A 26,152-nucleotide genomic window follows, 5' to 3' on the forward strand; every position below is an offset into this window, starting at 1 on the left:
GATAGCAACTAGCAACAAGAAGACACTATAGAATCCCCTGTCCCAAAAGATGTAGAGTGATAACTCTAAGATGATTGCACAACACTGATCCATAAAATAATGGTTTCCTTTTATTAAACATGTACCATGTGCCTGGACAGTGCTACTTGCTTTATATTGATCATCCATTATCTCCACAAGAATCTCACAAGTAGATATTATTATTCTGTTGTAGAGAAAAGCAAATAGAGGCCCAGAGAGGGTAAGCAACATCTTTGGTCAGGGGGCACAGATCACCCACCCTTTCCCCTATGATGGTGGCTCCCCGTTTGCTCTGTGGCTGGTGTCATGGCCAGGTGGAGTCCAGGGGGCCCCGAGAGGTCACGTGTGGCCTTTCCAAAGGACTGCAGGAAGCGTTCCTGTTGATATGCCAGAAGGAGGCAGGCTGGGGACCCCAAACTGCCCACTTAGGGGAGGATTCAATAGCAAACAGAAGGCTTTGCTGTTCTCGCTTCTTTCCATGGAAAATACAGGGCAGTTCCTCTGCCACCTGGGTGCCCTGCCACCTCATTGCAAAATGGCCTATAAGAGCTCCCTAGCATCCTCCGCCCCCATGCCATCTGGGTGGCCACGTCTTCTGACGGCCCCCTCCACCCAGCTCCACCTTCCTACCCTGCCTGCCCTCCTCCAAGGGCCCACTTCCTCTCATCTAATTCTTACGGGGAAAGAAATGCCACATTTATTAAAGTGCAGGCTTATCTATTTCATCAGCAACGTAAGCTGCAGTGATAAATCCCTAAGCTAAACACACAAAGGGCAAGATGAAGCTTGAATACAGATCAGAATAAAGAAGCAGGGGAGGGTAGGTACTCGCCTTCACCCAGCTATTGGCTGTCTGTCCCACCCCCGAGGGGTCTCTATCCAGTAGTGCTGCTCCTGCCTCCTTGCAGGGGCAGGGGGCTGGGGCAGAGGCAATTGTCCACACTGACACATTATCTGCATAGTTCTGGTAAAACCTCCACAAATGTTCTATTTAGGAAAAATTGGCTTTGTTGCATCTTATAAAACTTCTGAATCATCTAAATTGATTGCCTTCTCTTCATTCAGCACATATGGGCTAGGATACAAGGTGCAGGAGACTAAAGTTCCCAGCAATGGAGGTGTGGGACACAGAGATGAACAAGACACAGCCTGGACTCCTGACCCCAAGGAGCTCACGGCCAAGGTCAAAGAGTAAGGGACTCTCTGTAGAGGTTTCCCCAAACATGTGGGCTTCACTAACTAGGTATCGTTCTGCTGCCTCCATATGGAAATCAAATGTAGGAAAACATTTTCTTCTGAGGCTGCATCCAAAGCTCCCAGACATTTCTCCAGAGCAGCCCAGTGACCCTGAGCGGCGCTGTGCACTCATAGTCCACTTAGACACACTGAATCGCTATGACGGTGGGAACACAGCAGCGATTCATAGCACCTGGCGGCTTCTTATATGATGATTGGTGGTAGAAAGCATTGCACAGCCCCCTCCAGGCCACACTGTTGCTCTGATCTGTGCCTTTATTAAAAGAACTCCCGTAGTTTAATTGGTCACATGGTCACTCAAATCAAAGACTACACTTCCAAGCACACCTTGTAGTTAGGTGTGGACATGCGATCAGCTAATGTGATGTAAGTAAAAGCGGTATGGCAATTTCAAACAAATGCCTTTAAAGAAATGGATCGTGATCTCCTTGATCCTTTCTCCCTCCTGTGGGCTAGAATGCAGGCATGATGGCATGCGCTCAAGCAGCCATCTTGGACCATGACATGGAAGCCACATGCTCAGGATGCCAGAGCAACAAGGTCAAAGAAGCCTGGGTCCCTGATACTGTGGAGCCTTACCATGCCTGGACTAACTTCTTTTACAGGAGAGCAAAAGAGTGAGAGAAACTGTTATTTGAGGTATTCTGTCATTCGTAGGCATACTTAATTGTAACTGCTGCACCCTGTCTAATTTATTAAATAAGAGTATTCGTTCTGTCACTCATTCTTTCAAGAACTAGTACTGATGCCTCCTAAGTACTTAGATCTGTGCAATGTGCACTGTGCACTGTGAACACAGTAAGCAACGCAGGCATGTGCCTGTACTAGAGGTACTTATATTCTAAATGGTCTTATTGGTTCTGCTGAGTTCTGGCGAGGTAAGTCTACGGCTCAGCGCAGCTCTAGATCCCTGGGAGGAGTCAGTCTGTATGTGTGCATGTGTGTGCGTGTGTATATGGGTGTGAATGATAAAAGCAGAGAGAGAAGAAATGAAGGGAGGAGGAGGAGGAGAAAAAGAAGGGCAGGAGAAGAAGGAGAAAGAAGAAAGAGAGGAAAGAAGAGAAAACAGAGAGGAAAGAGAGACAAACCCAGATTCTTTGACTTCTCTTATAATTTCTCTGGCAGCACCCACTGGAGAACCAGATACCCAAGTCAGCTCAACTGCCAATATGCAGTCTTCTCCTAACCTTACTTTGATTTTTTGTTTTACAAATCGAGTCAGACTCTCATACAAAAATTTATACAGACCTTGCTTTGAAACCCTGGTGGTGCAGTGGTTAAGTGCTACGGCTGCTAACCAAAGGGTCGGCAGTTTGCATCCACCAGGCACTCCTTGGAAACTCTATGGGGCAGTTCTACTCTGTCCTACAGGGTCACTATAAGTTGGAATCGACTCGATGGCACTGGGTTTGGTTTCAGTTTGACTCTCTCCCTAATGAGGCAGCACACTCCTTCCCTCCACTATCTACGTTCATGTCCATTCGGCCAGCTTCTGATCCCCTCTGCCTTCTCATCTCCCCTCCAGACAGGAGATGCCAACATAGTCTCATGTGTCTACTTGATCCAAGAAGCTCACTCCTCACCAGTATCGTTTTCTATCCCACAGTCCAGTCCAGTCCCTGTCTAAAGAGTTGGCTTTGGGAATGGTTTCTGTCTTAGGCTACCAGAGGGTCTGGGAGCCATGACCTCTGAGGTCCTTCTAGTCTCAGTCAGACCATTAAGTCTGGTCTTTTTTACAAGAATTTGGGGTCTGCATCCCACTGCGCTCCTGCTCCCTCAGCGGTTCTCTGTTGTGTTCCCTGTCAGGAGTAGTCATTGGTTATAGCCAGGCACCATCTGGTTCTTCTGGTCTCAGGCTGATGCAGTCTCTGGTTTATGTGGTCCTTTCTGGCTCTTGGGTTCATAATTGTCTTGTGTCTTTGGTATTCTTCATTCTCCTTTGCTCCAGGTGGGTTGAAACCCATTGATGCATCTTAGATGGCTGCTTGCTAGTGTTTAAGACCCCAAAAGCCACTCTCCAAAGGGGGATGCAGAATATTTTCTTAATAGATTTTATTATGCCAATTGACTTAGATGTCCCCGGAAACCACGGTCCTCAAACCCCTGCCCCTGCTATGTTGGCCTTCGAAGAATTCAGTTTATTCAGGAAACTTCTTTGCTTTTAGTTTATTCCAGTTGTACTGACCTCGCCTGTATTGTGTTGTCTTTCCCTTCACCTAAAATAATTCTTATCTACTATCTAATTAGTGAAAACTCCTCTCCCTCCCTCCCTCCCCCCTCTCTTAACCATCAAAGAATATTTTCTTCTCTGTTTAAACTATTTCTCCAGGTATTATAATAGTGGCCTTATACAATACTTCCCCTTTTGCAACTGACTGATTTCACTCAGCATAATGCCTTCCAGGTTCCTCCATGTCATGAAATGTTTCATGGGTTCATCGCTATACTTGTTTCACTGTGTAAATATACCATAATTTATTTATCCATTCGTTATGGGTACCTTGGTTGCTTCCACCTTTTTCCTATTGTAAACAGTGCTGCAATGATGGGTGTACACATATCTGTTCATGTAAAGGCTCTTAATTCTCTAGGATATAGTCCAAGGAGTGGGGTTGCTGGATCATATGATAATTCTATTTCTAGTTTTATAACGAAGTGCCAAATCTATTTCCAAAGTGGTTCTATCATTTTACCTTCCCACCTGCAGTGTATAAGTGTTCCAGTCTCTCCACCTTTCCAACATTTATTGTTTTGTGTTTTTTGGATCAATGCCACCCTTGTTGCAGTGAGGTGAACTCTCACTGTAGTTTTGATTTGCATTTCTCTAATGGCTAATGATCCTGAGCATTTCCTCATGTATCTGTTAGCTGCCTGAATGTCTTCTTTAGTGAAGTGTCTGTTCATATCTTTTGCCCATTTTTTAATTGGGTTATTTGTCTTTTTGTAGTTGAGTTTTTGCAGTATCATGTAGATTTTAGAGATGAGATGCTGATCAGAAATATCACAACTAAAAACCTTTTCCCAGTCTGTAGGTAATCTTTTTAGTCTTTTGGTGAAGTCTTTGGATGAGCATAGGTGTTTGATTTTTGGGAGCTCCCAGTTATCTAGTTTCTCTTCTGCATTGTTAGTAATGATTCCTATACTGTTTATGCCATGTATTAGGGCTCCTAACATAGTCCCTATTTTTTCTTCCCTGATCTTTATCGTTTCAGATTTTATATTTAGGTCTTTGATCCATTTTGAGCTCATTTTTGTGCATAGAGTGAGGTATGGGTCTTGTTTCATTTTTTTGCAGATGGATATCCAGTTACGCCAGCACCATTTGTTAAAGAGACTGTCTTTTCTCCATTTAACTGACTTTGGGCCTTTGTCAAATATCAGCTGCTCACATGTGGGTGGATTTATGTCTGGATTCTCAATTCTGTTCCATTGGTCTATGTATCTGTTGTACCAGTACCAGGCTGTTTTGACTACTGTGGTGGTACAATACGTTCTAAAATCAGGTAAAGTAAGGCCTCCCACTTTGTTCTTCTTTTTCAGTAATGCCTTATTTATCCGGGGCCTCTTTCCCTTCCATATGAAGTTGGTGATTTGTTTCTCCCTCTCATTAAAGAATGTCATTGGGATTTGGATCAGAATTGCATTAAATTTATAGACCGCTTTTGGTAGAATAGACATTTTTACAATGTTAAGTCTTCCTATCCATGAGCAAGGTATGTTCTTCCACTTATATAGGTCTCTCTTGGTTTCTTGCAGTAGTGTTTTGTAGTTTTCTTTGTATAGGTCTTTTACATCTCTGGTAAGTTTTATTCCTAAGTATTTTATCTTCTTGGGGGCTACTGTAAATGGTATTGATTTGGTAGTTTCCTCCTTGATGGTCTTTTTGTTGGTGTAGAGGAATCCAACTGATTTTTGTATGTTTATCTTGTATCCTGATACTCTGCTGAGCTCTTCTATTAGTTTCACTAGTTTTCTTGAGGATTCTTTAGGGTTTTCTGTGTATAAGATCATGTCATCTGCAAATAGAGATACTTTTACTTCTTCCTTACCAATCTGGATGCGCTTTATTTCTTTATCTAGCCAGTTGCTCTGGCTAGGACCTCCAGCACAGTGTTGAATAGGAGTGGTGATAAAGGGCATCCTTGACTGGTTCCTGATCTCAAAGGGAATGCTTTCAGACTCTCTCCATTTAGGATGATATTGGCCATTGGCTTTGCATAAATACCCTTTATTATGTTGAGGAATTTCCTTCTATTCCTAATTTGCTGATAGTTTTTATCATCAATGGGTGTTGGACTTTGTCAAATGTCTCTTCTGCATCAATTGATAAAATCATGTGATTCTTGTCTTTTATTTTATTTATATGATGGATTACATTAATTGCTTTTCTAATGTCAAACTATCCCTGCATGTCATACCTGGCATGAATCCCACTTGGTCATGGTGAATTATTTCTTTGATTTGTTGTTGAATTCTATTGGCTAGAATTTTGTTGAGGATTTTTGCATCTAAGTTCATGAGGGATATAAGTCTGTAATTTTCTTCTTTTTTTTTTTTTTTTTTTTTTGTGGAGTCTTTACCTGGTTTCGGTATCAGGGATATGCTGGCTTCATAGATTGAGTTTGGGAGTATTCCATCCTTTTCTATGCTCTGAGATACCTTTAGTAGTAGTGGTGTTAGCTCTTCTCTGAATGTTTGGTAGACCTCTGCAGTGAAGTTCGGGCCAGGGCTTTTTTTGTTGGGAGTTTTTTGATTACCTTTTCAATCTCTTCTTTTGTTATGGATCTACTTGGTTGTTCTACCTCTGTTTGTGTTAGTTTACGTAGGTAGTGTGTTTCTAGGAATTCATCCATTTCTTCCAGGTTTTCAAATTTGTTAGAGTACAGTTTTTCAGAGTAATCTGACATGATTCTTTTAATTTCAGTTGGGTCTGTTGTAATATTGCCCATCTAATTTCTTATTTGTGTTGTTTGCTTCCTCATCTGTTTTTCTTTTGTCCATCCGGCCAATGGTTTAACAATTTTGTTAATTTTTTCAAAGAACCAGCTTTTGGACTCGTTAACTCTTTCAACTGTTTTTCTGTTTTCTATTTCATTTAATTCTGCTCTAATTTTTATTATTTGCTTTCTTCTGGTGCCTGAGGGTTTCTTTTGTTGCTCTCTTTCTATTTGTTCAAGGGGTAGGGATAATTCTTTGATTTTGGCCTTTTCTTCTTTTTGTATGTGTGTGTTTATTGATATAAATTGACCTCTGAGCGCTGCTTTCACTGTGTCCCAAAGGTTCTGATAGGAAGTGTTTTCATTCTCATTGGATTCTGTGAATTTCTTTATTCCATCCTTAATGTCTTCTATAACCCAGTCGTTTTTGAGCAGGGTATTGTTCAATTTCCAAGTGTTTGATTTCTTTCCCTGCTTTTTCTGTTATTGATTTCAATATTTTAATGCCTTTATAATCAGAGAAGATGCTTTGTAATATTTTGATGTTTTGGATTCTACTAAGGCTTGCTTTATGACCTAATATGTGGTCTATTCTAGGTAATGTTATATGTGCACTAGAAAAGAAAGTATACTTGGCTGCTATTGGGTGGAGTGTTCTGTATGTGTCTATGAGGTCAAGTTGGTTGCTTGTAGCATTTAGATCTTCCGTGTCTTTATTGAGCTTCTTTCTGCATGTCCTCTCCTTTACCGAAAATGGTGTGTTGAAGTCTTCTACCATAATTGTGGTGCTATCTCACTTTTCAATACTGTTAGAGTTTCTTTTATGTATCTTGCAGCCCTGTCATTGGGTGCATAAATATTTAATATGGTTATATCCTCCTGGTACATTGTTCCTTTAATCATTATATAGTGTCCTTCCTTATCCTTTGTCATGGATTTAACTGGAAAGTCTATTTTGTTGGAAATTAATACTGCCACTCCTGCTCTTTTTTGATTGTTGTTTGCTTGATATACTTTTTTCCATCCTTTTAAAAAAAAAAAAAATTTTTTTTTTTTTTTTTTTTTGAGTTTTAGTTTGTTTGAGTCTCTAAGTCTAAGGTGTGTCTCTGTAGGTACCATATAGACGGATCATGTTTTTTCATCCTCTCTGCTACTGTCTCTTTACTGGCACATTTAGTCCATTTACATTCAGTGTAATTATCAACAGGTATGTGTGTTGTGATGAGTTCACTGCTATCATTCTGATGTCTTTTTTTTGTGTGCATTGTTGACAGTTTCTTTTTCCCACTTAATTTTTTGTGCTGAGTAGTCTATCTTTATATATTTTCTTTTCCTCTCATTCGTTGTTGTTGATTTTGTTTCTCCTAAGTCTATATTTTTTTTCTTGTACTGTATTTTGATGAGTAGGATAGTTAGGCTCCTTTGTGGTTACCTTAATATTCACCCCTATTTTTCTAAGTTTAAATCTAATTTTTATTTCTTCATATCGTCCTGCTTCCTCTCCATATGAAAGACCTATGACTACATTTCTTAGTCCCTCTTTATTGTTTTAATGCTGTCTTCTTTTAAGTAATAACATCGCTGTTTCCCTGTTTTGAGCATTTTTTTATCTTGACTTATTTTTGTGATTTCCCTGTTTGGGTCGACATCTAATTGCTCTGTCCAGTGTTCCAGTCTTGGGTTGATACCTGATATCATTGATTTTCTAACCAAAGAACTCCCTTTAGTATTTCTTGTAGTTTTGGTTTGGTTTTTCCAAATTCCCTAAACTTCTGTTTATCTGGAAATGTCCTAATTTCACCTTCATATTTAAGAGACAGTTTTGCTGGATATATGATTCTTGGCTAGCAATTTTTTTTCCTTCAGTGCTTTATATAGGTCATCCCATTGCCTTCTTGCCTGCATGGTTTCTGCTGAGTAGTCCAAGCTTATGCTTATTGACTCTCCTTTGTAGGTGACTTTTCATTTATCCCTAGCTGCTCTTAAATTTCTCTCTTTATCTTTGGTTTTGGCAAGTTTGATTATAATATGTCTTGGTGACTTTCTTTTAGAACCTACCTTATGTGGAGTTCGATGAGCATATTGGATAGATATCTTCTCATCTTTCATGATATCAGGCAAATTTTCTGCCAACAAATCTTCAACAATTCTCTCTGTATTTTCTTTTGTCCCTCCCCATTCTGGTACTCCAATCACTCGTAGGTTATCTTCTTGATAGAGTTCCACATGATTCTAAAGGTTTCTTCATTTTTTTTAATTCCTTTATCTGATTTTTCTTCAAATATATTGGTTTCAAGTTCACCAGTTCTGCCCTCCATTTGCTCAATTCTGCTCCTCTGATTTTCTGTTGAATTGTCTACTTCTGTAATTTTATTGTTAATCCTCTGGATTTCTGACTGCTCTTTATGGATTCTTGCAGCTTATTCCATTTTTCATTACATTCTTGAATATCCTTTTTAATTTCTTCAACTGCTTTATCTGTGTGTTCCTTGGCTTGTTCTCTGTATTGCCTGATATCCTTCCTAATTTCATTCCTGATGTCTTGAGGAGTTCTGTATATTAATCTTTTGAATTCTGCATCCAATAATTCTAGAAGGCACCTTCATCCAGAGGATCCATTGATTCTTTGTTTTGAGAGCTTGTTGAGGTGATCACGGTCCATTTCTTTATGTGACTAGATACTGACTGTTGTCTCCAAGCCATCTGTAAGTCATAATATTTGTTTATTTTATGTTGGCTTACTGTATTGTAGCTTCTTGCTTTGTTTTGTTTTTGATATGCCCAAATGGGTTGCTTGAGTGAGCTAGCTTGATTATTTTTGCCTTTGAAGCTCTGGCATCCTGTCACCAGATTCCTAACCTTACTTTGGATATGAACTCTTAGCTATTTATCCCAGGTCCTTGCATGCACTTGGTGATTCTCATCACCCATTTGCTCTAGCCAAAATCCATGCAGCCATTCTTGACTCCTATCTTCCCTCATACCCTCCATATAATCCATCAGCAAATGCTCTCATTCTTCCTCCAGATCAATTCTGAACTCTTTATTAGATAAGAGTATTGTAAAGATGATAAATTTCACAAATCCAGTAATTGTATCCTAAGTTACATAAAAGCACATCCTCAAACTGAGAAGCTATGTGTTGAAGTAGTTATGGGTGAAGAGCCATGGTATCTGCAGCTTTCTCTCCCATGGTTCAGTAGTAATAATGATGATGATAATGAGGAGGAAAGGAAGAGAGTGAGAAGAAAATACGGTAAAATGCTAGCAACTGGTAAAGAGCATACACGTGCTCATTGTATCATTCTTGCAAATTTTCCATTGGTTTGAAATTGCTGCAAAGAAGCAGTTAAGGATAAATAAATAAATCCTGAAGCTGCATCTTCCTCACATCCGCTATGGCTAATACATGAGTCCGAGCCTCCATCTTCCACCACCTGGATGATGTGAGAGCTTTCACCACCTACCCTATCTCCTTTCTGCTGTCTTTGCCCTTCCAGGGTCTGTTCTCAACATGGTGGCCAGAGAGATTCTTTAAAACACAAGTCGGATCATGTCACTCCTCTGCTGCAAACCTTCAATGCTCCCATCTCATCTAGGATGAAACCAAAGACCCTAACATGGGCCCCAGGCCCTGCCTTCCAGACTTCACCCTCCCTCTCATTGGCAGCTCCCTCCACTTGGTCACTCTGGTTTTCTTCTTGTTCCCCAAATGGTTTTACCTCTGCCCTGATGGTCACAGGGGGCTCCTTCTCACAGTCATTCAAGCTTCTGGTTCAATGTCTCTCCTCAAATCAGATTCCTTCCTACCACACCCCATCACTTCCTACTTCCTGCCCCTCCTTTGTTTCTCTCTGAAGCACCTACCATTACCTGGTTTTACGTTATGTGATTATGACTATATTTCCTGCCTGCTCTAACTGAACGTAAGCACCACGCGACTAGGGACTTTGTTCTGTTTTTTCCCATATCCCCCAGTGCCTGGCACACAATAAAGGGTCAAGATCGGTTCTGAATAAGCAGAGTTCAAGTGCTTGGTCCCTGCTCTGACCTTCCCCATCCTTGCTCCCAAAGTGTTGTGACTGGGCTGGTCCTCATGCCTCCTCCACTGTGGGCCTCTTACCCTAGGCCCTCAAAAGGCCTCTCCAGCTTACAGTTTCTCTCAAACCCCCTCAGAGGCTCCAACCTTGCCCCATCGGCACATCATTCACCCAACTGAGCCATATGGAACCTTTACACTGGGCACACGCATCCCTTCCCACGTGCCTCCCGCAGCCTGGTACATACCTCCCACCTCCCAGGGACTCAGCCCATATGTTTAAGGAAGGGAATAAAGCCCCCACCCCGCTGCTCAGAGCAGCCTTCTCCAGTAGGACACAGAGTTCCAGCTCCTTCCTGGCCTTTTTCCCAATTCTTTAATCACTACTGTCTGCTTACAGAAAGGCCACAACCAACCTTTCCAAACAAATTTATTGCTGTTCCCCTTTGTAAACCTTTCGTCCCTTAAGCATCCGTGCCCTCAAGACTCTGATTCATCCCAGGTCACCCTCCATCATCCTCTGGCCTATTTAATCCCACCCATCCTTGAAAGCAGGTTGTGATGCCCTCCTGGCTACAGCAGCCTCCCCCAGGACATTCTGAGCATGTACATCCATAATTCTGGTGTGGCCCCTGTACTGTTAATTGCCCTTGTATTGTACAGTCTGGTCTTTCAGCTCTTGGGTTTAAGCTCCTGAGGCCAAGGGTGGGTCTTACCATCATCAAGCCCCCATAGTACTGATCAGAGAGCTCTGTGCCTAGTCGGTGCTTCATATCCCACTACAGATGGTTCTGTGCTGCCCTCAGTTCCTAAATATCCTAACTCTATAGGCAGATGAAGCACTGGTGGTTCTGTGGTAGAATTCTCTCTTCCATGCAGGAGACCTGGGTTTGACTCATGGCCCATTCAACTCAAGCACAGCCACCACCTGTCTATCAGTGGAGGCTTGCTATGATGTTGCAGGTTTTAGCAGAACTTCCAGACTAAGATGGACCAGGAAGACAGGACTGATGCTCTTCTGAAAATCAGCCAATGAAAACTCTACGGATCGCAACAGTACCACCCACAGCCGATCATGGGGATGGCACAGGACTGGGCTGTGTTTTGTTCCGTTGTACGTGGAGTTGCCGCTATTCAGGGACCAGCTCTATGGCAACTGACAACAACGACTGCAGGGGACGGACATTGAGCACCCTGGGGAAGAAGACCTCTAAGACCCTCGGGCAGACGCTGAAGCCTCCTCATCCTGACAGCTAGGGAGGCTGCTCCTCGGTGCCGTGGACTTCTGTACCCTTGAGGTCCCGGGGCAGTGCCGACCACTCCCCCTAGTGCTTGGCAGCTCTTTGGTTTCCTTCCCCAATGCCCTCTTGCTCTTGTCCTCACTGCACTGGGCTCTGCTGATTCCTCACAGTTTTGCCAACTCACCGAGGTCATTGTGAATTCCAACACTGTTCTCACCGCCTGGCTTTCCCTCTCCCCTGAACCTCATTTTGGTCCCAGCCAGAACGTATTCTAAATCTTCCGGCTTCTTGGGCACGGTGGTAGTTAGTGGACCAGCTCCAGGACTCTCCCTCTTCCCCCAGCCATATGGTAAGGTCAGCCTCAGTCTGGGCCTCTCGGGCTATGTCCCAGAGGGAGGGGCGAGAGGGGCTCAGCTCTGGTCAAGCTCCTAGGCATGATCAAGCCACGATGGCCCCCTGGGGGTGGCGACAATGTGCCAGGCCCAGCTGACTTGGCCACAGCAAGGGCAGTTCCTCCAGCTCCTGGGAGGCTTGGCTTCTGGGCACAACTTTTCTTAAGGCAACCCTCTGCTGGGGAAAGCCACTCAACCCCAGGATCAGAACCCAGGAACTTGGGACTCACTTCTGGAATTGCATTAGGTTATAAACTGGGAGAGGTCGGTGGTGGCTCAGTGGTAGAATTCTTCCCATGTGGAAGACCCTGGTTCGATTTCTAGTCAAGGAACTTCAAACACAGCCACCACCCACGGTGGCTTGTGTGTTGCTATGATGCTGAATAGGTTTTAGCAGGGCTTCCAGATTAAGACAGACTAGGAAGAAAGGTCTGGTGACCTACTTCCAAAAATCAGCCAGTGAAAACCCTATGAATCACAACAGTCCAATCAGCAACCAACTATGGGGATGGCAAAGGACTGCCCAGCAGGTGGTCTGCTGTGCGTGGAGTCACCACGAGTTGCTGGTTGACTCGACCGCAGCAGACAACAACAACCAGTGAAGGGGGAGTTAAGTCTTCTCACAACAAGCCGGGCACTGCGAACGCAGTGTGATCTGGCCATCAGGCTTGCCTCGGCTCTGGCTGGTGGAGTCATAGAGAAAGGCAATGTAGTGCAGCCACCAAGAGAGTGAGCCCTGGTTTGGAAGGAGCCACACCCTGCCTCTTCCAAGCTGTGCACCGTGGACAGGCTGCCACAGCGCCCCGGCCCGGAGCTGCCTGTCTCCAGGGAGCGTGGTGCACTACCAGGAGGGCTGCATGAGCCGCAGACAGCAAGGCCCCAGCACAGAGCCTCCATGTGGTCAGCCCTCAGCAGACGCCAGCAACTGCTACTCTTATTATCCGAGAAAGGGATGATCTTAGAAGTTGCTCAGCAGTCTCCCCCTCAAGCTAAAAACACCCAGGAGGCTCCCCAAAACACCAAAGCCAAACTCATTGCCATTGAGTCGAATCTGACTTACGGTGACCCCATGTGTTACAGAAAGGAACTGCTCCATAGGATTTTCTTGGCTGTAATCTTTATGGGAGCAGATCACCAGGCCTTTCTTCTGTGGCACCACTGGGTGAGCTCGAACTGCCAACCATTAGGTTACTACACAAGTGCCAACGATTTGTGCCACCCCCCACCCTGCTTACTGCATCCTGGGGGTGGGTAGCTCACTACGTGACCAGGTGGTCTGTCCTGGGGCTGAGACCTCACAAGATGAGAACACCTGCCTTTAGATGAGCAAACACCTGACTCCTGGAGTCCTCTACCTGCCCCAGGTCCACACACTGGAGCAAACAGAGAGGGTGCAGACCCCACCGGCACGGCACAGAATTGCACATAGCTGGAGGGGCTCCAGCCCCCTTGGTTAGTTTGACTTCAGGCAGGGCTGGGGCTGCATGGTCAGACTGCCTGCACGCACGGCACACACCAGGCCCTCGTGGGACGAGCCTCTAAAGACCCCTGAGCCTCAGCTCCCTCATCTATGAAGTGCCTGTGCTAACAGTGGCTGCCTTACGGAGTGCTAGGCTAGAAGACTCAAATAAGTTAATTCATAGAAAGCACTTTAAAAGCACTGTCACTGCTCATTGCAGCATGATTCACAACAGCAAAAAGAAAAAAAACAACAACCTAAGTTCCCACCAACAGATGAATGGCTAAACAAACTGAGGTACACGCACATAACGGGATACTACACAACAACAAAGAATAATGACAAATCCAGGAAACATCTCACAACGTGGATGAGTCTGGAGGACATCGTGCTGACTGAAATAAGTCAATCACAAAAGGACAAATATTGTATGAGACCACTATTATGATTAGTCAAGAAAGAAACCTTTTTTGACGGTTACCAGAAATGCTAGGGGGAGGGACGGAAAATCACTAACTAGAGAGTAGACACGTGTTAACTTTGGTGAAGGGGAAGGCAGTACACCATATGGGGGAAGTCAGAACAACATGACCTAGGCAGGGAAGACACTGAGATGTACACAAGAATAAAAGGCAACGACTGTAAACACTACAACATATGCAAGCCTGTAATAACAAGCAATAACTTATGAGTGGATACATAGGTAGATACGTATGCTGCATAGGTGTGGGAGGGCGTATGGGGGTACACACACGTGCATATATAGGTCTGACTGTGGATATATCTACATAAACATTTGTTTGTGCTACACGTATAGTCATACATATAATCGAGCACATGGGGGGAAACTGTCACGAAAACATCCTAGACATAACCAAACACCTTGAGGTACTGAGTTACTGGGCTTGAAGACTATGGCCCATGGTCTCTGGGGACATGTAGGTCAACTGGCATAACATAGTTCATAAAGACAATGCTCTACATCCTAGTTTGGTGAATAACATCTGGGGTCTTAAAAGCTTGCAAGCAGCCATGTAAGATACAACTCTTGGTCTCTTCCAGTCTGGAGCAAAGGAGGGTGAAGAAAACCAAAGACTCAAGGAAGCTGTCAGTCCAAAGAACTAATGGACCATAGGAACCACAGCCTCCACCAGCTTGAGACCAGAACTAGACAGTGCCTGGCTATCACTACTGACGGCTCTGACCAGGATCACAATAGAAGGTCCCTGTTAGAGTGGGAAAAAAAATTCAATTAATAAAAAAGACCAAATTTACTGGGGGAACCCCTGAGACTACGGCCCTTAGACACCCTTCTAACTTGGAACTGAAACCATTCCTGGAGATCACCTTTCAGCCAAAAAAATCCCTAAAACCTAACCTGTTGCTTTCAAGTCAATTCCAACTCATAGTGACCCTACAGGATAGAGCAGAACTGCCCCACAGGGTTTCCAAGGAGCAGCTGGTGGATTCGAACTGCTGACCTTTTGGTTAGTAGCCATAAAAAAAAAATAGCACTTAACAACTATGCCACCAGGGTTTCCCTTCACCTAAAGCTCTCTATATATATATTTACTAGGCAGCTCGTGTGTATCAGACCCAAAGCTGGAACTGGAGATCAAGAAGTGAGCTGGGCTGACCCTGGACATCCCTCAGAGAGACGGCATAGCACAGAGGCTATTAACTGACTTAATCTTTACAACCACACATGTGGGAGATCCTATCACCTCTGCTGTATAGAAGGGAAGCTGAGGCATACAGAAGTTAAGAAAATTGGCTATGAGTCCTGGCTAGTGAGAGGTAGCGCTGGGTTCTGAACTTGGAACACCCTTCGTTAGCCCACTGCGCTGCCTCTCTGTGATGATGGCGAGCTCAGAGGTGGGACTAACCCAGCCAGGGAGTCAGAGAACTCATCACGGGGGAAGGGAGAGCTAAGCTGGGACCTGGAAATATGCAGGAATAGGCTAGGCTGAGGGGAAAGAACATTTCAGCCAGAGCAAAGTGTGAGCATGTGTGTGAAGCGCATGGAGCCAGGGAGAGCATGTCCCATGAGGACCTCAGAGGTGTTCAGGGCAACTGGAGCTTAGCGTTCCCCTAGTACAGCAGAAGAGACACTTGTGAAATGTCACCTTGTGGTTTCTATGCCCGGTTGCCTGACCAGCTATAAAATCAGGATGCAGCAACACCCTGGCCAGCATCTCAGCTTCAGGAAAGGGAACGGGAAAGGGGTCTGACATTGACCTATCACCTCCTGGGCTCACGGCTTTGCATTCGACATTGACTTCACCCCTACAGCATCCCATGAGGGGTGTATCACCATTCATACGTTACGTGGAAGGAAATGCCACATGGAACATGACTGTGGATTTAGAAAGAAACTCAGGGCCAGGGTTGACAAACTGTGGCCTGTGGTTCAAATCCTGCCCACTGCCTGTTATTATAAATGAAGTTTTATGGGAACATGGCCACTTTCATTACATATTACCTATGGCTCCTTTTGTGCAACAGTGGCAGAGCCGAATAGTTGCAACAGAGATCGTATGAGCCAGAAAGCCTAAGACGTTTACTATCAGGTCCTTTTCAGAAAAAGATGGCCAACTCCTGGTTAGAAGCACTGGGCTAAGATCTAGCAGCCTGTTAAGCTGAGTGAGACTGAACCTCGGTTTGTCTGACCCTAAAATGGATCAGCTATCACTATAGCATATCACCCCCTCTTGCGGAAATTCCTCTCTCGCTGCTAGAAATGGTAACTGGTTGCCTGACTTCCCTGCAGAACCCATCATTCCTACTTGTCAACCAGGGCAATCTCATTAAAACAGACATCGGGAATTTTAAATAAACCCCATCCTCCTTACAGTGTCCTATAAGAGTCTGTGTAACCACCCACTCCCTCACTGGCAACACTCTACACCCCCACCTGCTTTCTGTTTCTTGAACATGCCAGGTTTGCTCCTGCCTCAGGGCCTTTGCACTTGCTGTTCCCTCTGCCTGGAATGGTCTTCTGGCAGATCACCCCATGGCTGGCTTCTCCTCACCTCTTTGGACCACAGTATCAAAAGCAACTCCCCCTCCCCCGTGTTTCTCTAGCACATCACCTGCCTCACTGTGTTCTAAGCATTTATCACACTCTGAGTTCTTTCATCCACTTCTTTACTTTATATCTCCTACTTTATAGCTCCATCATAGACTGTAAGCTACTAACACTTGAACTCCAGTAAATCCCAACACTTAAATCCACGTTGTCCAATAAACATACAATGTGAGTCACAAATGGTAGCCACATATGTAATTTTAGGAGTCACATTAAAAAAGGAAAAACAAACATTTTAGTAGTAGATTCTATTTAACTCAACATACCCAGAATATTATCATCTCAACATGTAACCAATATAAAGAATTACGGAAATATATTTTTTTTTCATACGAATTCTTCGAAATCTGGTGAAGCTCTGAAACCTATATTAGAAGCCCAACAGCTGTTGGCTCGGGACCAACACACTGGACACGCAGACTTAACATGGCGCTTCCCTTGTGTGAGATGCTGCTCTGATAGCTTCTCGTGGAACCTCATTTAATCTCCACAACAGCCCTAGGAAAGAGCGACTACTATTCACCCCACTTTACAGATGGGGAAATCAAGGCACAGTCCAGGTGCAAACCACACAGTCTGGCTCCATAGTCTGTGCTTGTAACCACCACCCGAACTGCTTTAATTCTTAATTCTTGGATGAATCAAGTGATGGAATCTCACAGAAAGGATCCAGAATTCTGGGGAACTGGGTAAAAACGAGAATACAAATGTGAAATGGCTCTGAAATAGACCACATGAAGTTTTCACCACCTGGAAATCACTCCATGGAAATGCTGCTCACACCCCGAAGACAGTCAGAAAATAAAATACTGGATAACCTCGACTGATGTAAAAGAAGGGGCTAGACCTCGGGCATTTCTGAGGACTCTTGCTTACCACACGAGCTTAATATGCTCAGGTATCTGCTTGTTCCGTCTAGATTAAAAGCCGTGAATTAGAAGGGAGAACAGAGATGCTGATGTCAGTGAAAGGAGCTAGCTGACAGCCTGAAGGCAAGGGAGGAAACAATATAAGCAAACTATAAAAAGCTGACCCGAGAGCCCAAAGAGTCCCTGGGTGATGCAAATGGTTACTGTGTTCGGCTGCTAAACGAAAAATTAGAGGTTCAGGTCCACCCAGAGGTCGCTTGGAAGAAAGGCCTGGTGTTCTACTTCCAAAAATTAGCTACTGAAAACCCTGTGAAGCACCGTTCTGTTCTGGCAAATGGGGCGGCTGTGAGCTGGGGTCAAAACGACAACAACTTTTCCTTTTTTTTTTTAGAGCTCATATAGCTTTGCAGTGTGGGGTCATTCAGTACAAGGGCTTCACACCCTGTACACTGAAAACCCTGAGGGCATCCCTCTTAGAGAACGTTCCTCCAGACTTTAGCAGCCTGGGTTACAGCCTCTCTGAGCCCAGCCGCGGAAGGGAAGCCCACAGCTTCTATCCACACTGAGCTGCCGAGTCCTGGGCCGGGACCAGGAAGGAGGAGGGGCCAAGCCGTGGAGCCTGATGAGAAGCCTGGACACTGAGAAACCAGGGCCTCCCAGCTTGGCCACACCGCCCGATGATCAGCCCACTGGGTGCTCAAAGGGACCAAGCTCCAGACCGATTTTATAGAGGGGGCTGTGTGGTCTCGATGAGAGCTCTCCGGCATGTGGCTATGTAACCAATACTTTTGCTTTGGCTCCAACATCCAACCAGGTAAAGGGCTGTGGCTTCACTGATTTATTCATTCACTCCCTGAGCAAATGGTTATTGAGTATATTGAGTAACTAGGATATTTCAAGCACTGCTCTTGGTTCTGAGGATACAACAGTGAATAAAAAACAAAGCCTCTGTTGTCAACATGGAGCTTACAGGGACACATCTTCTGACAGGAAGGGACAATAAACAAACAAACCGACACATATATGATGTTAGACAGCGTAAGTGCTGTAGAGAGATAAAGCAAGGCCGGGGACAGCTGAGGAGGCTGGGAACGGCCGCTCTGAAGTGCTGATATTTGAACATCACGTTTCACAACTCCAGTACCTGGTGGAGGAAAGTTTCCACCCATGGAAGCCAAGAGGGAAAACACGCCAAGGCAAGCACATGGGGCAAGCTGGAGTAACAGAGAGAAGGCCAGTGTGTCTGGAGCTCAACGAGAGAAGCAAAAGGCCGTAGGAAGTGGGGTCAGAGGGCATGGACGGTCCAGGCCACGCAGGGCTGGGGAAAAGCCCTCTTGGCTCTCTAGATTTTATTCTGGTCTCTTTGAAGGTTAAAGACTCCTGACTCTTGGTTCTGTTTGTTGTTGTTAGCTGCCTTTCTGTTGGCCCCTGACTTGCCCTGAAGAGGACTTTTTCGCTAATGTGGGATTAGGAGTTTCCACATCAAAGAAACATTACAGGATTCACTCTATCAGTCTAGCAGAGGACTCCGCACACAGTAGGTGCTCAGTAGGTGGTATTTGTACTACATGTGTGGTGGTGTGTTGTGGTCATTTTTATTATTATTATGGCAAGACCCTCACTCCACTGCCCAAACCAAACATGTATGTGCTTTCAATGTCTAAAACCCTGACAAGCCCCACAAACCACTTTTAGTCCCCAGAGGATGGCTGAAGTCAGCGCAAACCACAGGCAGGTTTGGGTCAGGAGGCTTTCATCCCAGACACAACCCCACAGACAGCTTGTCTAGGGACACCAATGCAATGCTTTCTTTCTCTGGTTTGATTCTTTTGCCCCAGCTTGTGGATTTACTTCCATGGCATGGTCATGGCTAATATTGAGTGTTTGCTAAGTGTCAGGACCTGTTTTAAGTGCTTATTGGAGTTAACTCACTACATCCTTAAAAAATAACTCTAGTCAGCAGGTACTATTAGCATCAACGGTCAACGAGGACACTCACAAAGACAAAGTTAACTTGTCTAAGGTCACATACCTTGTAAGTGATAAGGTTAAAAAACAGAATCAGGGGGATACATGTCAGAGGCCAAGCTTTTCCAGTGCTTCTCAAATGTTAATTGCTAGGGGTCCCGCTAACATGCAGCTACAGGTGAGGCAGAACCTGAGACTTCGCATTTCTGACAAACTCCCAGCTGATGCCGGTGCTGCTGGTCCACGGACCACATCCTGAGCAGCCTCCTCGTATTTCTGGATCCCTTCCTCATTATCCTTCGAAAAGACTCTGGCCACCTCAATTCTGTAATCAGGGGTTTGTTGATATCATGAGTGGCAAAATCACAGTAAATCTCTATTTGGAACACTTGCCCAAAGTTCTGATTAAACTCCTGCTCAAATTTCAATACTCCGTAGCAAAAAATACCAGCCCTTTGGAAAAGCACTCATCAGTTATAACCTGTAGAAGATGCAGCTTGTTACAAAATTGCTTTTAAATTTAAGTGTCATCACTGAGAATGCCTTCTGGGCTGGGGAAACAATTCCTGACCTGAAAAAAAAAAGTTGACAGTTCTAATTGGAGAGATTTCTCGAAACTCAGATGTGAATCATGTAACTATAAGCTTTCCTTCTCCGTTCATGAGAGATTGTATATGGAAACCAGAAGAAATGAAAGGTCTTCCTGCCCAGTGAAGAGTGTTTAAGGGCGAATCAAGACTGTCCACTTAATTAGTCTGGGTTCAGTGGCCACGAACCAGCTCACTTGTGAATGAAGCAGAGAACTCTGGAGCCAAGAGGGGTGAGAATAGAGTCCCAGGGGTGCTTTGGATGCCAAAGTGGCCTGAAGTTCCAGAGTCGCTGACAAGGCTCTAGAGGAGCCTGACTCCAAACCCCAGGAAACAACAGTAGTCCGTAGACAGCCAGTGATACTACCAAGTTAGGTTAAATGGAAACCAAGGACAGAAAGGGTCATTTAGACTGACGCCTGTGCCTCTCAGCCATTTCCACAGCCCAGTGATTCTCAAACTTTGCTCCGTGTTAGAATCACCCTAAAAGCTTTAAACACGCTGTTTCCCCATGGCCAGGTCACACCCCACATCAACTACATCACAATCCCTGAGTGTGGGGCCTCAGTATCATTACTTTTTAAAGTTCCCCAGGTGATTCCAGTGTGCAGTCAAGCTTGAGAACCACTGGTAAAGCCTTTTCCTTAATCAGGAAATGGAAGAATCCACGTGGACCAGTCATTCTTCACCCTGGCTGCATGTTAGAATCAGATAGGGAAGATTTTTTAAAATACCGGTGCTGCCACCCTGGAAATCCTGATTCATTCGTGTACCCACGAATCATCATTTCTAAGAGTTCTCCAGGTGATTCTAACGGGCAGCTAGGTAGATAACCACTGGTCTGGATGCCTTTGCATACATTTTAAGGGTATATGGTTGATAATACATTTTAGACTTCTTTAGTTGCAGATATCTCATGTTCAGTTTTAAGTCAGGGATTTTCCATTAAGTCATATGCAAAATGTTGGATGGATATATCTATGTATATTTTTGAGGAAAGGAGCCCTGGTGGCACAATGGTTAAGCGCTGGGCTACTAACCAAAAGATCGATGGTTCAAATCCACCAGGGGCTCCACGGGAGAAAAACTTGGCAATCAGCTCCCGTAAAGATTACAGCCCAGAGAACCCTATGGGGCCGTTCTATTCTGTCACACAGGGTCGCTATGAGTCAAAATCAACTCGACAGCATACAACAACAAACAACGACATTTTTGAGGAAGGAGGACACTTCTTAAAAGATTTAAGACTATCACCTTAAAGGCACATATGTGGTTTCTGGCTTAATACCTCTAAGAAAATTAAAGAATGAAAGGAAAATAAACTGGTCTTGAATTTTAAACACACCTACTAACACCTAGTGATTGTATATCTTTATTGCAGGATTAGTTCAGATCATATACCTTGTCCCTTTGAAAAACTGTGGAGCAAGGAATGTGAAGATTTCGGATCCAAGCATCAAAAGAGAAGCTGTAGCTGAGACTGGGGTCAGTACTAGGCTGTCTGGTAACACTCACAATGAAAAATGACTTTGGAAGCTGCACTTGTAACAAGACTGTCCACTCATTCAGACACTTTGGACTCATATCCCCAGCTGGGTTAGGATATTAGGATTTCCCAAAACTGATTGTTATTAACTATCTGCCTTGCTTTGAATACTGGCTCTGTCTCTTACTAACTGTGATTTTGGGAAAGTTACTTTACCCTCATATAAAATGGGGTTATATAAGTACATTTAAGATCACCGTGAAGAATAAATAAGAAAACACACATAACATGCTCAGCACAATGCTTGGCATAGAGCAGGAACCCAATAAATGTTGGGTTATATGACTGTTATTACTAACATGTTTATTATTATTAATATCTTAGTGACCTTGTTCAAGTCACTTAATTACCTTGAGATTCACTTATTGATCTGTAACACAAGGAAAGGAAAACCTGGTGGCGTAGTGGTTAAGTGCCATAGCTGCTAACCAAAACGGCGGCAGTTCGAATCCACCAGGTGATCCTTGGAAACCCGATGGGGCAGTTCTATTCTGTCCTACAGGGTCGCTTATGAGTCAAAATTGACTCAACGGCAATGGGTTTGGTTTGTTTTTTTTAAGACAAGGAAAAGCAGCCCTGCCCAGACTACTTTGTAAGATTGTACAATGATCAACAAAACAAACAGAAGCTATGTTGTTATTTTAAGGCAACTCATCACATATCCAGGGAATCAGTAGAACACAGGAAGGGTCACCCTGAAATACAGACATAATTCCTACCCCCAGGAAGTGCTCCTTGATACTTCAATAGTTGAGCAGCAATTTTTTTTTTTTTTTTCACATATCTATTTGTGTGTTTTAGCCTTCTGGGCAGTTTACACACATGGGGTTGTCATGAGTAAGAATCGACTCGATGGCAACTAGTTACTGGTTAGGCACTCTAAACCTTTTCACTAATGGGTGGAACAGTAATAACTTGACTCTGTCGTGGCTACTGTAAGCTCCCTTTTAGGTAAGAGCATTACACCAACCACACGCTAAATCACAGATGCCGTAAATCATCAGCCCTCACCCAGTCCAGACTCTGACTGGCTACCATCTCCCCCAACTGGAACCTTTCCTGGGGGGCAGCCCCAGACCCATCACAAGCCTGTGTGCAATCAGGAAGTCTCTCATCGCACAGTGCTCCATGACCTGTCCCGCCAGAAAAGAAACATCACCAAAATCGCTCACCAGCCCAGAAAAGACGCGAGGTGATCAGCTCTTGCTTACCTGGAGTCTGCTTGGCCGTGCGCACAGGGGTGTAGTGGTTTTTGGAGGACGATCTGACTGGCGTGTTCTCTTTGGGAGAGGTATCAATAGCCGAGATAGTTTCTCTTTCACAGTGTGCTATGGGGATTGGTCCTTGTTGCCGTAAGATGTCAGCCAGAGCCCTAGACAAGGAGGAGATCACACAATGAGCCTCTCTGAGCAGGTGTGCGCAGTCACAAAGGGAGCAGCTCTCTTTCAGAGGCCCTTTGATTTCTGAGCAAAGGGAGACGACAGAGGTACAGCATTTAGCTCTCAACAGTCACAGCTTCATCTGGTGCTGTCTCAGGGGGACACAGTGGAGAGGCTGTCATGACTGGGGGTACAGGCACTAAAATGCTACAATTATGGTTTCTTTCTTCTCTTTAATTCAGTACACATCAACAAGCTCTGAGCGCTTTCAAAATACTGACTTCCCAAATACACACCCATGAGAGGCTGGTATCTACCGCAGCTGGCCAGTGGAATGTCACTCCGGGAAGGGCTGACACAGGTGGCCTCAAGTTCAAGTTCCACAGCTAGTTACTAATATCAGAAACCCCAGCATCCCCATCAAAAAGCATACACTGAGTAGCATGTACAAGACACCGATGATACAGGTAAGTACAATACGCAGCTCTTGCCGTGAAAGAAAGGTGTGATTTAGCTGAAGAGGCAGAATGCATAGATAAAATGATAAATATCTGAACACATGGGTAATTCAGACAGTGCATGCAACTGGAGGTTAAGGAAGAAACAATTACAAACACAGAGGAAAACATACATAGACAGGAAGACAGAGACACAGAGAATCACCTGTAGCTGGAAAGGGTCACCCCCTCTATAAGAAACCCAGTTATTCAGAGAAAAGCATTTATTCACTTGACACCTAGCTCCAACAATCAAATTTATATTTACTGAGTACTCAGTACGCATTAGTCACTGCAGGTACAGAGGTAAATAGGACAAAGTTCTTGCCATCTGTTGTTGTTAGCTGCCATCGAGTCAGCTGCCAACTCGTGGAGACCCCACAACAAAACAAAACACTGCCTAGTCCTGTGCCATTCCCATAATCTGTTTGGGATATGACCATTCTGATCCATAGGGTTTTCAATGGCTGATTTTCAGCAGTAGATCACCAGCCCTTTCTTCCTAGTCTGTCTTAGTCTGAACACTCTGTTGAAACCTGTTTAGCATTATAACAACATGTAAGCCTCCACAGACAGACAGATGGTAGCTGTGCGTGAGATGTAATGGCCAGGAATCGAACATGGGTCTCCCACACGGAAAGTGAGAACTCTACCACTGAGCCACCAATGTTTCATTCCCGCCATCTAGGGGCTCATAATTTAAGGGAAATCCCTTCCCGCTGATTTCAAACAGGATACCTTCTGTGTGTGTAACATGTAAAACAAAGACATAGAGATGCTCCAAGAAGCCGAAGATAACTGTGGACAAGCCACAAGGAGCCACCGCACTGTGGTTGTAATTTTAGGTCCAGGTTCCCTCTGGATCTAACAGGTCCGGCGGGTTCTGAGCACGCTTCTTGTGCAGGAGCAGGCCCAGGACTCTTCCATCTGCTCAAGGGGTGCTCCGTAGGGATGGACAAGGATCCATGTTCCCGGGCCTCCCCGATCCACCCTGGCCCACCTGAGATATGCAGTGCACCCAGCCCCACCCCAAGGAGCATGGGAGTCAAGGGCTCTGCACTCTGCCTCCTTGGAAAGTGACAGCCGCAGCAGTTTAAAAACGTGTTGGAGAGAGAATTGTTTCCTCCCGTTATGCTGCCTCTGACATACTCAGCCTTCCTAAGAGAAGAGCTTCAGGCTGGCAATCTTATCATTTAGCGGCATTTATATAGCAATCTCAGATTTTCCAAATGCTTTACTCTCCCTGGCTTTATTCTTTCTCAGCCCTGTAAACAGAGGGACAGGCACACACCACGTCCCCATTCACTTCTGCGGACCATACAGCTCAGGGAGAAGGCAGACTCTCACTGGCTCAGTAAAGGAAACCAGGGCAGACTTGGGGGCCAGGCCAGATGCCTGAGCTCCAGGGCTTGGGAATAAGCAGAAATATGACCCTACAAAGTCAAGGGACCTGGATTCTAGTCCCAGCTCTGCCGCTAACTGGCCTTTAAAGCTTTGGGCACATTTGTTAACCTTTGAAATGGGCATTTAATTTTGTGTTTTTTTCCATCAGCAAAACAAAAGTTTTAAACCTAGGTGACCTCTGAGATTCGTCCTAATTCTAAACCTGGATAACTTTATATGTCTATTTTTACCACACATTCATGCAAGTTTCCTTGATTCCATCACCACTCTGGTTATCAAAGATACTTTCCCATGATCTTTCTGTAGTGAGAAAAACAGTGAGCTACGGAATAAAACTGAGAATCCAGAAATAAACCCTTACATTTACGATCAGCTGATTTTCAACAAGGGTGCCCAGACCATTCAGTGGGGATCGAATGGTCTTTTCAACACATGGTGCTGTGCAACTGGGTAGCCACATGCAAAAGGATGGAAGTAGATTCTTATTTCAGACTATAGGTAAAAATTAACTCAAGAGAGATCAAAAACCTTAATATAAGAGCTAAAATCACAAAGCTCTTAGGAGAAAACACAGGTGTAAATCTTGGTGACAATGAATTTAGCAATGGTTTCTTAGATATGATACCAAGAGCATAAGCAACGAAAGAAAAATAGGCAAATCAGACCTCGCCAAATAAAAATGTTTGTGCTTCGAAGGACAACATCAAGAAAGTGTAACGACAAGTCACAGAACAGGAAACAACATGACTCTGTATCTAATAAGGTACTCGTATCCGGACTGTACGAAGAGTACACAAAACTCAGCAATTAAAGAAAAAAAAATGCCCCATTTAAAATAGGCAAAGGATTTGAATAGATACTTCTTCAAAGAAGACCTACAAATAGCTGACAGCAGATGAAAAGGAGTTCAACATCATTAGCCATCAGGGACATGCAAATCAAAACCACAACGAAATATCACTTCACATCCACTCAAAAAAACTCATTGCCCCCGAGTCAGTTCCGACTCATAGCAATGCTTTAGGATCGAGTAGAACTGCCCCACAGCCTTTCCAAGGCTGTAAATCTTCACGAAAGTAGACTGCCCCACCTTTCTCCCACAGTGGCTGGTGGGTTTGAAACACAGACCTTTCAGTTAGCAGCCGAGGGCTGAACCACTGCACCACCAGGGGTCCTTTCACACCCACTAGGATGGCTATAATAAGAAAGACAAGCAATAACAAGTGTTGGTGAGAATGTGGGGAAACTAGAACCCTCACACACTGCCGGTGGGAATGTAAAATGGGGCATCTCCTTTGGAAAACAGTCTGGCAGTTGCTCAAAATGTTAAGTCATATGACCTAGCAATTTCCCTCCTATGTATACACCCAAGGCAACTGGAAACATAGCCACACAAAAATGTACGTATGAACGTTTCTAGCATCACTGTTCATAACAGCCAAACGGTAAAAAAAAAAAAAAAGTCCAT

General features: G+C 44.4%; 1 protein-coding gene across 3 annotated transcripts in view; it reads right to left on the minus strand.

Moving 5' to 3' along the window:
* SHISA6 (shisa family member 6) overlaps positions 1-26,152 on the minus strand; it is a 384,688-nt gene that overhangs the window by 335,101 nt on the left and 23,435 nt on the right. For all 3 annotated transcript variants that reach the window (XM_049859564.1, XM_049859563.1, XM_049859562.1), the window contains exon 2: positions 22,616-22,776. In XM_049859564.1, coding sequence (XP_049715521.1) covers positions 22,616-22,776 — 161 coding nt within the window. The remainder of the gene's footprint in view (positions 1-22,615; positions 22,777-26,152) is intronic.

This window comes from Elephas maximus, chromosome 19 (genome assembly GCF_024166365.1).
Source record: "Elephas maximus indicus isolate mEleMax1 chromosome 19, mEleMax1 primary haplotype, whole genome shotgun sequence".
In the NCBI taxonomy this organism is placed as follows: domain Eukaryota; kingdom Metazoa; phylum Chordata; class Mammalia; order Proboscidea; family Elephantidae; genus Elephas; species Elephas maximus.